At 34.6% G+C, this 16,722-nt stretch overlaps 1 protein-coding gene and 1 pseudogene across 1 annotated transcript; both read left to right on the forward strand.

The window, feature by feature from the left end:
- LOC132162477 (putative receptor-like protein kinase At3g47110) overlaps positions 1-9,041 on the forward strand; it is a 10,166-nt pseudogene extending 1,125 nt beyond the window's left edge.
- Positions 9,042-15,624: 6,583 nt separating this feature from the next.
- LOC132162478 (putative receptor-like protein kinase At3g47110) lies at positions 15,625-16,690 on the forward strand. Its single transcript, XM_059572715.1, has 2 exons — positions 15,625-16,585; positions 16,686-16,690. Exons 1-2 carry the CDS (start codon positions 15,625-15,627, stop codon positions 16,688-16,690), a joined length of 966 nt encoding a protein of 321 aa, XP_059428698.1.
- Positions 16,691-16,722: the final 32 nt, after the last annotated feature.

The following is a 16,722-nucleotide window of genomic DNA, read 5'->3' on the forward strand; positions in this document are numbered from 1 at the left end:
ATCACTTCCTCTTTAGGTAACCTAACTAAATTGATAGAGCTCTTTATGGAGGAGAACAGATTTGGGGGAAGTATACCCCCAAGCCTAGGAAATTGTCAAAATTTGCTTCTTCTAACCCTTTATAGTAACAATCTCAATGGTACCATACCAAAAGAGGTTATTGGTCTTTCTTCTCTTTCGATTTTGTTCGTCATGTCTCATAATTCTTTGATAGGAACACTACCATTTGAAGTGGGTTACTTAAAAAATCTTGGAGAGTTAGATCTCTCGGATAATAGATTATCTGGTGAAATTCCTACTTCCCTTGGTAATTGTATTAGTTTGGAACGTTTGCATTTGGAGGGTAATTCATTTGAAGGAGCAATTCCTCCATCTTTGAAGACGCTAAAAGGTTTAGAAGAAATTGATCTTTCGCGCAATAATTTGTCAGGGAAAATTCCTGAATTTTTCAACAAGTTTATGTCACTTAAGCATCTCAATCTTTCTCATAATGATCTCAGGGGGAAGGGGGGGGGGGGGGAAGGGCGCCAAGTGAAGGGATTTTTTTTCAAATTTAAGTGCTATTTCAATCTTTGGAAATGACAAGCTATGTGGTGGTGTCCTAAAATTACATTTACCAAAGTGCTACAGAAAGAGTCATCGTTCATATGTGAAACATCTTGCACTTGAAGTAGTAACTCCACTCATATTGGGACTTGTTCTATTGTGTTTTTTCCTCACAGGTTGTATGGTTAAAAAATGGAAAAAGAGACCTTTGGCCGTATCTTCCTTAAAAGATTGGCGATTGGCTTGCATATCTTATCACTACAAAAAATTTACTCATCAGGGGCGACTATAAAGTGGACGCTAATAGTCGACCCAAAAGATGAATATTAGCGTCCACTTTACAGTGGACGCTAATAAGTCAACGCTAATATAAACGCGGGAATTACTCTAGAGGCGGGAAAAATATTAGCGGCAAAAAACTAACTATTAGCGTCGACAATTGTCGACGCTGATGGTGGACCAATAGCGTCCACTTGAGTGGATGCTAAAGAGCTGGCAAAAAATAAAAAAATAACAAACAAATTCAAATAAAAGCTCATTAGCGTCCACTTTCAAAGTGGACGCTGATGATTAAGCATTAGCATCCACTTTAGTGGACGCTAAAGAGATGGAAGAAAAATAAAAAAAATAAAAAAGAAATTAAAATTGAGGACCAATAGCGTCCACTAAAAGTGGACGCTGATAACTAACTATTAGAAAGTGGACGCTAATAATTAAGTATTAGCTTCTACTTTAGTAGACACTAAAGGTGAGGTTCAAAAATAAAAAATAAATTAAAATTGAGGACCAATAGCGTCCACTCAAAGTGGACGCTGATGACTAACTATTGTGGACGCTAAATGTGAGGTTCAAAAATAAAAAATAAAAAATAAATTAAAATTGAGGACCAATAGCGTCCACTCAAAGTGGACTTTGATTACTAACTATTAACGTTCACTTTAGTGAACGCTAATGGTGAGGTTCAAAAATAAAAAATTAAAAAGAAATTAAAATTAAGAACCAATAGCGTCCACTCAAAGTGGACGCTGATGACTAACTATTAGCGTCCACTTTGAAAGTGGACGCCTAATAATTAAGTATTAGCGTCCACTTTAAGGCGAGGTTCAAAAATAAAAAATAAAAAATAAATTAAAATTGAGGACCAATAGCGTTCACTCAAAGTGGACGCTGATGACTAACTATTAGCGTCCACTTTGAAAGCGGACGCTAATAATTAAGTATTAGCGTCCACTTTAGTGGATGCTAAAGGTGAGGTCCAAAAATAAAAAATAAAAAATAAAGTAAAATTGAGGACCAATAGCGTCCACTCAAAGTGGACGTTGAAGACTAACTATTAGCGTCCACTTTCAAGGTGAGATTCAAAAATAAAAAATAAAAAATAAATTAAAATTGATGACCAATAGCGTCTACTCTAGTGGATGCTGAAAGTGTATTATTAGCGTCCACTCTAGTGGACGCTATTGAGTTTTGATTTTAATTTTAATTTTTTATTTTTTTGCAAGCTCTTTAGCGTTCACTTTGAGAGTGGACGCTGAAAAGTGAGTATCTAGTGGACGCTAAAGAGCTTGCAAAACAATAAAAATTAAAATCAAAGTTCAATAGCGTCCACTCAAAGTGGACACTGAAAGTGTATTATTAGCGTCCACTTTGAGAGTGGACGCTGAAAAGTGAGTATTAGCGTCCATTAGAGTGGACGCTAAAGAGCTTGCAAAAAAATAAAAAAATAAAATCAAAGCTCAATAGCGTCCACTCAAGGTGGACGCTGAAAGTTGATATTAGCAAGTGAACGCTGAAAAGTGAGTATTAGCGTCCACCAGAGTGGACGCTAAAGAGCTTGTAAAAAAAAAAAAAAAAAAAACAAATAAAACTAAAAGATTATAGGTTCAATTGAACATCTAAAAATGAAAAAATGTCCTTTATATCTTCAAAACTTTTATAAAATTAAAATTAATTTTTCGTTTTAGAAAATGAAAAATTGAACTATAAGCATTCATTTCAAGTCTAATAAAAAATGAAAAATTAGTTCGATCGAACATTCAGTTCAACTCTAAGCATTTTATATTATATTAGTGTATTAGGTATATTGATCGTGATACAATTAATAGAATTTGACCTGATTGAAAGTTCAATCAAACATCTGATAAGATCAATTCTAATCGATACTAGTACATTAGTCCGATCGATCGTAATGCGATCAAATGATCTATTAAACTCTTTGGATTTTGTATTATCTTTATATATTAGTTAGATCAATAGTGACAAGTTCAAGAAAATTTCACCCTTCGAACATCGAATTTGATGCAATATCCCCCTCCATTCAGGTTTGGCGTTAAAATGTTAAATTACTATATATCTTAAAAATTTAAGCTAATAATTAATTATAAGATAAATATCACATTAATGATCTTTTATACTAAAAAATTATTAACTTTAAATTGTTGTTAATATTTTAATAATAAAAACATATTTAATATTTGACTCATCGAACATATAATTTGATGCAATATCTCCTTCCATTAGGATTTGACGTTAAAATGTTATTTCCCAAAAATTTACCTCCGATAATATGTCATTATTTATTTTATATAAATTATCGGATATTCGATTGATCGTGATAGGATCAAATGATCGATCAAACTTCAAACAAATTAAAGGTTCGTTCAAACATCCGTTTGGTCCTAGCGCATTTGTTCGATCGATCATGATAGTATCAAATGATCGATCAAACATGAAACAATTGAAATTGAAGGTTTGATCGAATATCCGATCAATCATAATGAATTAGTTCGATTGATCGTGATAAGATCACATGATTGAAACAATTGAAATTGAATTAATTCGATTGATCGTGATAAGATCAAATGATCGATCAAACATCCGATCGATCCTACTGAATTAATTTGATTGATCGTGATAGGATCAAATGATCAATCAAATATTCGATCGATCCTAATGAATTAGTTCGATTGAGATCAATCCTAATGAATTAGTTCGATTGATCGTGATAGGATCCAATGTTTGATCGAACATCCGATCAATCGTAGTGAATTAGTTCGATTTATTGTGATAGGATCAAATGATCGATCAAACATCTGATTGATCATAGTGAATTAGTTCGATTGATCGTGATAGGACCAAATATCAATCAAATATTCGATCGATTCTAATGAATTAGTTTGATTGATCGTGATAGGATCAAATGATCAATCAAACATTCGATCGATCTTAATGAATTAGTTCGATTGATCGTGATAGGAGCAAATGTTTGATCGAACATCTGATCAATCCTAGTGAATTAGTTCGATTTATTGTGATAGGATGAAATGATCAATCAAACTTGAAAAAATTGATGGTTCGATCGAACATCTGATCGATCCTAGTGAATTAATTTGATTGATCGTGATAAGATCAATTGATCGATCCAACTGGATACAATTGAAGGTTCAATCGAGCATGTGCATCTTACATGTTCAATAAACATGTAATTTTTATATATTAGGTTAAAAGAAATTCTTTCAACCAAATTTAGAAAAAAACTTTATCCATATATATATGTGTGTGTGAGAAAACTACAAAATGATGTATATATCTTAACAAATAAAAAATAGAAAAATAGAAAACTTTACTAATTATGACCCAAAAAATTAATTTTTTTTTTCAATAAATTTTGACTTAAAAAAAAATTAATAAGCTAATATAATTGTCTTAATAAGTTCAAATAAAAAAAAAAAAAAAAAAAGTGGACAATCAACGTCAACATTATAGGTTGACGCTGATAGTATGGTTATCAGCGTCGACCGACTCATATGGGTCGACGCTGATAGATTTATATTAGTCGATGCTGATATAAAACTATGTCAGTTTGGTACAAATTAAAAGGTGGGATCCATTGGAGCAGTGGGTGAAATTTTCGAAATTTTTTTTTTTGTATCTCCCCCTTTTTTCTTCTTCGCCTCTCTAACCCATTCTTCTCATGTTATCCCTTGCCTTCTGCAGTTCTGCACGATACCAGGAGAGAAAGCTAGAGCGAGAGAGAGAGAGAGAGAGAGAGAGAATGACGGACAAACGGAGAGAGACAGATGAGACCGCGAGAGAGAGAGAGATGTGATTCAAAGTTGCAGATGCACAACCATGTATTTTCTCCCTCTAGTTGCAAAAGCACAGCCAGGTTCTCTCTCATTCGATGCTCTTTCTCGCTCTCCTCTCTCTCTCTCTCTCTCTCTCTATATATATTTTGTTTTCTTAAGTTTTATTCAATTTTTTTACGTTAATCTCATATTTGACTTTTGGTCTGTGATATGATATATATCTCTTTGTCTCTCTCACTAATGAACATTTGTCTTTCTCTAGTTGCCGAGCAAGGAAGAAAGAAGAGCTTCAGGTAAATTTTCTTCCTCTTCGTCTTCTCTCTTTTCGTTACTGTCCGAAATTCTCTCTCGTCGGAACCCTGTTTTCTCATGCTTTGGTTTAATTTCGAATCTTGGTGCATATTTCTGAAATTTACGCTTCATGTTGGCATACCTATGGATGATTTGAGAGTATTTTGCTAATTTTGGATTTGGGGATGAAAAATTGTAGAAGCCCGCCCCTATTTGTTTTTTGTAGAAGCCCCTAGTATATGGAATTTGAGGATTATTGGGTCAACGCTAATGGTGGGTGTTGTTTTGATTTTTGGATAATTTCTTGATTTGATTTTGTGTGTTTCTTGATATGGGATTTTATTTTGGGGACCCTATTCATAAATGTACTTAATCATTTTTTCTCTTGGTATACGTATTCACTTGTGGTTTTTCTATTTGCAGCAAAAAAGAGTTTATTTGTGCTTTGTACACTGCATTGATTGACCCTGTCAATGCTGGATTGCTTGGACCCACCTTGTGTAGAGCTTGATCATTTATGTTTCTTCTTTCTTTAGCAGAGATCTGTAAACTTAAATACATTTGACTTCATTTTAGCTATCACCGATGGGGAGGGGAAACATCTACAGAAGACGCATGAGAGTATTCACAGTGGCTTTAGTAATATACCTAGATTATAAGGTAAAGTTTCTTACTGTGGTTCATTGCTTTATATAGATGGAACACCTTATTAAGTTCTTTTTTCGATCTTTGAAGGCTTTACAGCAAAGAGAGAAATGGACTAGCTGAGCTAAGAAATCTACTTTATGGGAAAAAGCTCATGAGCGCAATGCTAAAGAATGCGAAGTCAATTGTTGATTGGATAGCTTGGGCAGAGCCACAGTACGACTTTAGTCCTATGATAACTGAATGGTGCAAAGAAGCTCCCAAAGAACTTGACTTCAATCGGGAAGCTGGTATGCCCCAACTCTTGCCTGTTCCATTTTTTTAATTGATTTTAGAAGGTCTTTCTAATTGAGAGAAAAATGACTGTGATCTGTTGATTGCTTGCGTTATTAAGGTTTTGGCAGATGAGGATTATGGATTTACCCGAGGTTATTGGTTCAAAGGGAATGACAATCCCATCATATCAAAATTTTGTTGTTGGGATAAATATTATATATTATCAGATATATATGTTACTTGATATTTTTTCTGACTGAGTTGGTTGAATAATAGGGTAGTAGTATGTTGGCTATGCTAGGCTCTATTGTCTCACCTAACCGTCTCAGTCTGTTATAGCCATTTTCTTTCCTATTTGGCTTACTCTATATTTAGTCCCATATACTGGATTCTTATCTTGTTTATTCGGGTTGAGGCATTTATCATGCTGAAACTTTATGTTAGTTATGCTTAACTTGGCAATTTCCCCTTCCTATTGTTTTTAGTAATGGTTATTATTGACATTGTGTTTTGTCTGTAGAAAATACTCGTGTAGTATCTAGAAATCTTGGCTGCAAAAGTAGTAGACATGATGATACCACGAATGCCAATCAAGTGGATGTTTTAATTCCAGAAGTTATTGAGGTATAGAAACATCAATAACTATTCCAGTAGTAGAAACATCTATCCAACAAATCCACTATGCCAAAGCTCATATTTTTTGGCAATAACTATCCAACATTTCCCCCTGCCCTCCTGTGCAAGCTTTTTATGTGGTCCCTAGAATTATTTTCTATTGTGTCCTCATGTAATGTTATACATTTGGAATATTGTGGTTATCTCTTGTTAGCCAATATCATGCTCAGTGTTCTCTAGTTCTGCGATCGATCGCAAGTCGAGTGCAATTGATCGCAAAAGGTCAAAAACCTTCTGGTTCCACAATCAATCGCAAGCCCAATGTGCGTTCGAGCGCAAAAGGTTAAAAACCTACTGGTACTGCGATCGAGCGCACATCGTGTGCGCTCGATCGCAGCAACGCAGAAATCAGAGATGGTGATAGTCAATTTTTTTAGGACCATTACCGTCCACAAGCATTAGCGTCCACTTTGTGGACGCAAATGGTTCACCATCAGCGTCCACTCCAGTTTGGACGCTGATAGTCAATTATTTTTTTTAATTTTTTAGGACCATTAGCGTCCACAAAGTGGACGCTAATAGTTCACCATCAGCGTCCACTCAAGTTTGGACGTTGATAGTCAATTTTTTTTAAAAAAAATTTTTAGGACCATTAGCGTCCACTCCAGTTTGGACGCTGATAGTCAATTTTTTTTTTTTTTAATTTTTTTTTGACCATTAGCGTCCACTCCAGTTTGGACGCTGATAGTTAATTTTTTTTTAAATTTTTTTATGACCATTAGCGTCCACAAAGTGGACACATATGGTTGACTATCAGCGTCGACTATGCCTTCCGTTGACATCAGCTTTAGGGTCAAAAATTAGGACTTTTAGCGTCCGCTTGGTCGACGCTAAAAGTGATCATTAGCATCGACTATAACTCTATAAGTGGACGCTGATAATCACACATTTGATCATTAGGGTCGGACTATTAGCGTCCACCCCTTTAGCGTCCAAAAGTCGACGCTGTTGTCAACAGCGTCTACTTTAGGACTATTAGCGTCCATTCAAAGTTGCCCTTAAAGACCTAAATTCTTGTAGTGTATGCAGAACTCCAAGCATCAACTAATGGTTTCTCTGTGGACAATTTGATCTGTTCGGGTAGTTTTGGTTCTGTATACAAAGGAGTTCTTTCTAACAATGGAGCAACTGTTGCAGTTAAAGTGTTAAATCTTCATTAGCAAGGAGCTTCCAAGAGTTTCATTCATGAATGCAATGCTTTGAAAAGTTTACGCCATCGTAATCTCCTTAAGATTATCACTGCTTGCTCAAGCATTGATCATCAAGGGAACGACTTTAAGTGTCTAGTTTTTGAGTTCATGTCTAATGGAAGCCTAGACCAGTGGCTGCATCCTATAAAGGATGAGCAACATCAATGCAAGAGTTTAAGCTTTATTCAGAGACTGAACATAGCCATGGATGTTGCTTATGCATTAGAATATCTTCATCTCCAATGCCAAACGCGGATTGTTCATTGTGATATAAAGCCCAGCAATGTCCTCCTCAATGAAGATATGGTAGCCAATGTTGGCGACTTTGGATTAGTGAAGTTCGTCTTTGAAGCATCACATAATCCTTCCAAAAATCAAGCCATGTCAGACTGCTTGTCAGTTGCGTTGAAGGGTTCCATTGGATACATTCCTCCAGGTATGTTTTCAACCCAGAATAACTTTGCTCAAGTTTGACACGATAAACATGAACGAGAGGTCAAGTCTAATTTTGACAGGATCAAGTCTAATTTTCAAGTCCGATATATATAATTTCAAGGGAAACTTTCAATACTAGGGCCATGGGTAATAAGTGCTTCTTTTTCCTTGAAAAAAAAAAATACAAAATAGTTAGATGGTAGTAAATATGCATTAGTAGATAAATTCTTAAGTCTTAGTGATCATGTATCAATAAATTGCAGAGTATGGAATGGGTTGCCAAGTTTCCGTACATGGAGATATTTACAGCTATGGGGTGCTTTTACTGGAGATGTTCATTGGGAAAAGACCTACTGATGACATGTTCAAAGATGGCCTGACCATTCATAAGTTCACTGCAATGGCTTTGCCGGAATGTGTCATGGATGTAGTGGACTTGTCAATGCCCTTTGAAGAAGGTGCTCATGATGAGACAAATAATGATGACATAGAAGAAAACGCAATAATCGAAGAAGTTGATCATCATCTCAATGCCAGAAGTAGAGTTGAGGATTGCTTGGTCTCAGTGTTGCAGATTGGACTCTTGTGCTCTGCAACATCATCTCATGAGCGGTTGCCTACAAATGATGTCGTCAACAAACTGAGGGCAATTAGAGACGCATGCATTTTGACATTGTCTAGACTCCAGCGTACATCACCAAGGACAAACATAACTACCAACTACACCACACGTGAATAAGATAACGTCCACCCAAATGCATTGTCAAGTTAAAGTTGAAGGAGTCCTTCACGTCTGGAGTAATAGATATGTGTTAGGAGTGACATTGTTACATTTGTGTTTTATCTTCTACTTTTCTTACTTTTATTTCTTGTTGAATAAGTGGTATGACTTTATAAGGTGTGTAATTTAAAGCAATTGGTATGTGTTTCGTTAACCTTTGTGGATATTACAATTTCCCTGTGGATGAGACGTCTCTGATGCTTGGTGAGACTCTTGTGTTTTCTTGCCTCTTATTGTGTTTTCCATCAGTGCTTTTGGTCCTCTATGAATTCACAACGAATGTAATGAATTAGTTTTTCACTGTTGGATGTATATATGGTGTATTCTTGGTTGCTTTGTTGCAGCTGGAACAAGGAGAGCAATGGAGCAGAAATCTGGTAGGAGACATTCAGTGGCTTTATCTAGTTCAAGGTTCAAATTAACTCTTTAATTTTGTTGAATAGAGAGGATACAAAGTTGTTTATAACAGAAAATACAAGAATGTGACACTGTTCACTGTCATTGTGAGAATCTCTTTCCTGAGGAATATTATTGGCCATCTTTAACATGAGCTTTGAGGTGGTTCCAATAGTGTGTTTGTGCAGGTATGCTAGTCTGTATTTCTGCATTTTCATTGATAATTCGTCACTATGTGGAGATTCTGAACCGATATTTTGGCAGTACTCTTAGTGACTTATTCATATGGGTACTTTTCTTCCTTTTCATTTGGCTGTGATAAAGGATGGACATCCTTGTAATTTACTCATGCTTTGCAGGTTTGTCCAGCTTGCTCTTCAACTTCCACAAGGTATGTCCATTATGCATGCTTTATGGCCAACGTTTCTATGCCCTTGGCATTTGATTTGAGGATAGTTTATATTTCCACCTATCCGCCAGTTTATAAATGATTCGAGCTTTTCAGTAATTAGTTGTCTTTTACCTGATCAAGTATGTATGTAATGTTTGTTGTGAGTTATAGGGATAGCTAAAACAGAGGAGTCAAAAAGAGTACGGATATTGAGATGCTACAAATAAACCTCATTGTATTTGTTCAGATTTGTTGTGAGCGATGTGTATCTTGTAGGACCAAATTGGTGTAGATTGGTGTGTCCATTGTGTTTGTTTTATGAAGCAGTATATATAATCTAGTTTTTTTTACACGTCTTTACTCTTTAGATGTCTTATAAGGGTGTTATTTTTACCTATGATGTGGCTCCTTTTAAAAAATGTCCTTACTACTTAAGTGACTAAAATTTTTAAAGGAGGAATAATACATCTTGAGTGAGTACTTGGGGTAATCCTATTAAGCTTTTCTTGTTGCAGCATGATTTTATTTTTTTATTTTTTTTTTGCATTGAATGATCAAATATAATGGTTTTAAATGCAGATTTCTTTCATGGACAATTGCACAATTTTACTGGCATTTAGGATGCTATAGCAAGTCCTTGTGTGATCCTTTAGTTGTCTAAAGGAATTTTGACTAAAAATGTATAAGTTTCCCATTTATCTTTATAGTTAGCTGTTGTCAACTTAAAAAGGGTCATCGATACCCCCATTAACACAGGCACTATATCCTCAAAGATGGTGTAGTCAAGCTTTCAGCAGTTTATGTTCCAATTTATGTAGAAGTCCTTTACACACTATCATGATCCTTTTAGTCTATAATTCTACTAGTAAAGAAGTTACATGTTTGTCCAGAAATTATGTATACATAAGTGATAGTTTGTTTCATTATGTCCAGAAAAATGTGAAGGTATTTACTCTGGATGTTCCTTAATTAACCCACGAGTTATTTGAAGCTATTCAAACCCTTGAAATGAGGTAAAGAGACAACATATATTAATTGCTACCCAATGTCCAAAACTATGACAAATAGAAAACTGTCTTACATCTATTAAATGACGATTGCTTACATAGAAAAGTGACTTTTTCAATAACAAAATCTATGAAGAGGAAAATTATACATGGGAAAAATGCCCACTTATCCAACTAATTCTCCCATTTCCTATTTTACCAAATATATTATGTCACAAAACCATGCATACTTTATAATCAATGCCAATGGACAGGTGTGGAGAAGATCCACCTCACATGCAATAAGATCCTTAAAAGAACATTCAAGATAGTTGGTTTGGTTTGGTCCACTAACGTGGTATAGAGAGTCAAAAACCAAGAATGACCGGCCGACGTACGTTTGGTGGTGTTAGGGCCTAGGTGGCCGGATATGGAAGAATTGCGTAGAATGAGATTATTTTCTTCCCTTTTATCCTTTACAAGACATTTGATTTGACACCAATTTGATCCACATTACTATCCAAGAACTAGTCAATGGTAAGATGAAAAGGGTGAAAGATGTAGAGCATGCCTGTCGGCTGTCACAGACACCCGCCATTCTAGCTTGTAATATGAATGTCTCTGTACTACTGTGGCCTTTTAGGATGTATTCAGGCTCTCTTTCCTTAATATGTCATCATCTTGGTTTTTGTCCATGTTTGCCATCAAGAGTTCTACCCACCCACTTGTATTTATGTGTTGAATATAGAAAAGCACAAATTTGAAGAGCCACTTTTAGAAGTTACCAAATTATAACAAGCTCCCTACACTATATCAAATTTAAAATTCAATATTTAATTGAAGTAAAGAAAGATATCAAGAGTTTGTTATTTGGTAACTTTTAAAAGTAGCTCTTCAAAAACTTGACAAATTAACTTTTCTTCCTCAAATTAAGTTTTTATTTGAAGAGGCCATTGTGAATATTTTAAGAGCACTAGTAGTAGTTTTCGTTAAAATTTCTTTAAATTTAGGGAGCTAAACTATTTTTTGCTTCATATATATATATATATATATATGCAACAAGGAACGGCAACAGTCAGCATGAAGGCCTTAATAAGAGAAAATTGCTGAACCAGAAACACCATACAACTGTCTCAGAAAATAAGGGACATAATATCAGGAATTCTTTACAAATTACAACATCAACACCTCAAACACAACAAAATTATATGCATACAAAATAATAATTTTTTTTTAAAAAAAGGCCTATCATTTCTCATATACTGTGCCCCCACACCATATAGTCCACATTTAAGTTTGAAAACGATCAAAATAATTGAAGGAAGCATCTGTTTTTTTTTTTTTCTAAGCAAAAGAGGGGGGAGGGGCGACCAGTGTAGATTTCCCCTCCTGGGCGTGACCATAGGGGCCCCCCCTCGCCATGGAATGTCCGGTTTGAACCATAGCTACTGCCTAAGCGGCGAGCCCGTCACCACAGCCCCACAAAGGTGCGAGTTGGTAAAGCCCAGAGTTGAGCACGCACTACTACCGCAAGCGGGTTCGAACTCGTGCCCCTGGAGGGGAGGATTTACCCGGCTGCTTTACCATCTCGACTACCACCTTGGTGGTGAAGGAAGCATCTGTTGATGGGAAAGCTTTATGGAAACTCTAGACATACCTGTCCTGCTATCGCTTGTTACAGAGTGTTTAAGATTTGATAAGTTATATATTTCTTTACACCAACAATTCCCTTCATTTTATACCATATATTTTTCGTTTACATCATCTAGTTTATTCTCCTCATGCTGAATCATAAAAGTGCAAAGTTTTGCTTATGAAAATGAGGAAAAAAAAAAAAATTAATGTACACAATATTCTATCCTTGCTCGTATGGACTTGCTTATCTTATGCTTAACCGCTCTTATGGCTTGTTTGAGTGTGCGTTTGAGGGGCCTAAAAGTTTGTTTAATACTCAAAAAGTCTATTTGAAGAAAAAAAAAAAAAAAAAGTGCTCGTTTGATAAAACAAATTGAAAGCGCTTTTAAATGTCTAAAAAGCCAAAAAAATGACTAAAACACACTTTCGGTAAAAGTTAAAAAAAAAAAAAAAAAAGCTTTTACCAAAAAAAACTTTTTGAATTAAAAGCTCTTAAGCATATATACAAGTGCATACACCCAAGCATTAATTTAAAGAAATGACTTTTTTTTTTGTTTTTGGGCTAATGATGTAAGACTTTCTTCTGTCAAGGCTCTTTATTACCTTCAATTTAAAATTATATATATTACCAGCAATTCTTCACCTTCTTCAAAGATGAATACACTAAATTGAGATAAATTGAACCCTATAGGGAACACTGCAAAAGTGATGACAATTCAAAGGGGTAAAGTAAAGTTTCTCCTAAAAAACATTACAAAATTATTAAATAGTAGTAAATATGCATTAGTGGATAAATTCTTAAGTTTAGAAGACTATATCTTAGTGATCATGTATTTTGACATACCCATACACAAAATTTCGCCATCATAATGCTACCAATATATATTCCAAAACTCACTAGCTTACGTGTTAATTTGGGCTTATAAAGATATTGCAACGGAATCGAACCATGAGTTGGCAACATTCATACTAATAACGGAAGCTATGGTTGTAAAATATTGGCTCTCTTTTGGGGTTTCTTTTAATTGAAAAATTATTGTGATATGACACGAAAACATGAAAACAGTTTTGAGTGTTTTATGCTGTAATATTGTTTGTTAATATTTTTATTTTTAAAAAGAAAAAATAAAAGAGAGAAAAAAAAATATGTAACGAAGAAAGTTATTCTTAAAAGCCGATAAATTAACCGTTATCCTTATCCATGCCATTTGGGTCAAAACTGAAATTAGAGATTGGCTCGAATATATATAATTATAAGACCGTTGTCTTTGAATTTCAAGCACATAAAGCAATTATTTGGTGTAGGTTCTTTATAGGGAACTTGATAAAAAAATCTCCAAAATGCTTCATTGAATTTCATTGAGTCTGTAAATAGATTTACAAATAAAAAATAGATAAAATTAATCCAACTAGCAAACCCTACGAAAATGAAATAATCATTATACTCAAAAGATAATTACCCATATATACATTGAATTATTTATATATTCACACTCACAGCAATAATTTGATTAGATCGACTTTGACTTTCTCCGTGATAATTTTTCAACCAATTCTTGTGCAAGTAATATGTTCTCACCAATCCTCCGTTTTCTCTTTATGTTTCGTATGAGTGAAGGGTCGGTCTTATGGTGAGTGAGACAAATGATGCTCAAAATAATAATAATAATAATAATAATAATGTATTTGATTTAGGAGAGCATTTGTTGGGAGACTTGACTGTCGAGGACCGGAGCATATATGAGAGTACGTGTGATTGTTCATTACTTGGAGTAAGCCATCAATTTGATTTGTTTATATATATATCACCTCATGAATGGTTGCCACAAATGATGTCGTCAACAAACTGAGGACAATTAGAGACCAGCGGGTCCAGGATGTTCACTAAGGGTGGGCATTTTTTTTTTAATGAATAAAATAATAAAATTAATTTAAAATATTAAAAAAATAATTAAATATAAAAAATATTTTTTGTCTCATTTTTGTGCTTTGCAAGTTGCACGGGAATATATATATATATTCCCTTGCATGCATGTTAGCGATATAAATATTAAAACAATTAATTTATAAGAACAATTTAAATTAAATTTAAAAATTTAATTACATATTTACATACCTCAACTTTTCGTTAAAATTATTATCAAGAATAGGTTTAATCCTAAATAGCAATATAAATATTAAAACAATTAGTTTAAAAGAAGTTAAAGAACAATTTAAATCTAAATCTAAAGATTTAATTTCATATTTTATATTTACATACCTCAATTTTATTTTATTTTTGTTGAATTTGGAAAGTGAAAGAAAATTGTGGCTTAAAAAGTTTAAAAGTTAGACAATTTTTCGTTGAAGTGAAAAATAAAGAGATTGAAATTTGGACAATTGCTCTTTGCCCTTGGGCCTTGTCTTGCACGGCTGGTCCTCCACCTTGTATCGTGTGAATTATATAATTTTTTTTTTTTTTTTTTTTTTCATGTTGTCTTGGAGGGTTGGTCACTTGTCCCCTGGACCACATTTTGTGTCAATTTTATAATATTATAATTTATATTATTATATTTTCTTATCTTGGATTCTTGTGACAATTATATAATATTATAAGTTATATTATTATTGTTTTTAAACCCCTCTGCAAACTCGAGGCTGCAAGAAATATTCTCACAAAACGGAATTGTTCATCGTCTTCAACATTGCATTCTTCTGAAACTAAAACATTCACTTTCTAAAAATTTTCAAATTTTAACTTACTAAGGGGCCGGCATAATATGGCTGAAGCCAGAGAGAGAGAGAGGCATAATCATGGCCGAGGGTGGGATTACCGTGGGAATAATCATGAAATAAGAAAAAAATTTACCATGGTAAAAAACATTTTTAGGAGTTGAGGGGACAAACATAACTACCAACTACACCTCACATCAATCAGATAATAATGTCCATCCAAATGCTTTGCCAAGCAAAAGTTGAAGAAGTCCTTCATGTCATTGTTATCATTTTTATATTCTATTTTTCTTATCTCTTATTTCTTGTTGAACAAGTGGCAGGACTTTATAAGGTTAAAGCTTTAATTGCAGCCCACTGCTATCATAATGAAATTGAAAAATCTGGTCCGGCCAGTTTGACTTGCATTCCCTGCTAGGCCACGCCATCTATATTTTCTATCCCAATCGGTAGACCCACAAACATTTATTTCCTTAATTTTAACTCTCATTGAAACTTTGTAATATTTTCATATCAAACAAACTCCTGTATCATACAGACTTGATCCTTCTTACTTGAAAATCATATTCCCAATAAGATGAAGCACTCTTGCCTCAATTCCAAGTGGATTTTGTTCATATTCTTTCACGGAATTCTTCTTTTGTTTATGAGTTCAAGTTTCCAATCTGCAAGAATTCCCACTTCTGCAATTGAGTCAGATCGCTTGACGTTGCTTGACTTGAAGAAACGGATTAGTGAAGACCCACTTCAAATCATGAGCTCATGGAATGACTCCACCCATTTCTGTAATTGGTTTGGTGTCACATGCAACCCCTCCACTAAAAGAGTCATCATTCTGAACCTGCAAGCTCAAAGATTGGCTGGCACCTTAACACCTTCTATGGGAAATCTTACTTACCTTACTGGAATCATCCTAGGAAACAACAGCTTCTATGGTGAAATTCCTCAAGAATTGGGAAGGCTAGGACGCCTGCAGAATCTCAACTTGAGCAGGAATTCCTTTGGTGGGAACCTTCCAAGTAATCTAAGTCATTGTACACAACTTCGAGTGCTTGATGTTGTTTACAACAAACTTGTTGGACAGATTCCAGAGCAGTTCAGTTCATTGTCAAAGTTGGTTTACCTGAGACTTGATGCGAACAACCTTACAGGAAGTATCCCAGCGTGGATAGGAAACTTTTCTTCTTTGTTTGTTCTTTCCCTTATCCAGAACAATCTACAAGGGAGCATACCTAGTGAGCTTGGCCGACTATCAGGCTTGGGATTTTTTAGTCTTGCTATGAATAATCTGTCTGGTACTATCTCTTCTCTGATTTATAATATATCTTCCATATACCATTTCTCTGTTATTCAAAACCAACTGCATGGAAGCCTTCCACCAGATGTTGGCCTTACTCTTCCTAACCTTGAATTATTTGCCGGTGGTGTTAATAGCTTCACAGGACCTATTCCCGTATCATTGTCAAATGCTTCTAGACTTAAGGAACTTAAATTCAGTTATAATGATCTCACTGGGACGGTGCCTCAAAATCTAGCAAGTTTGCAAGGCTTGGTTAAACTTAATTTCTTTCACAATAGACTTGGAAATGGGAAAGTTGGTGACCTGAATTTTCTCGATTTTTTGGCTAACTGTACTAGTTTGAAGGTCTTGCGTCTTGGTTATAATCAACTTGGT

The sequence above is a fragment of the Corylus avellana genome, chromosome ca9 (genome assembly GCF_901000735.1).
Source record: "Corylus avellana chromosome ca9, CavTom2PMs-1.0".
NCBI classification, from domain to species: Eukaryota; Viridiplantae; Streptophyta; class Magnoliopsida; order Fagales; family Betulaceae; genus Corylus; species Corylus avellana.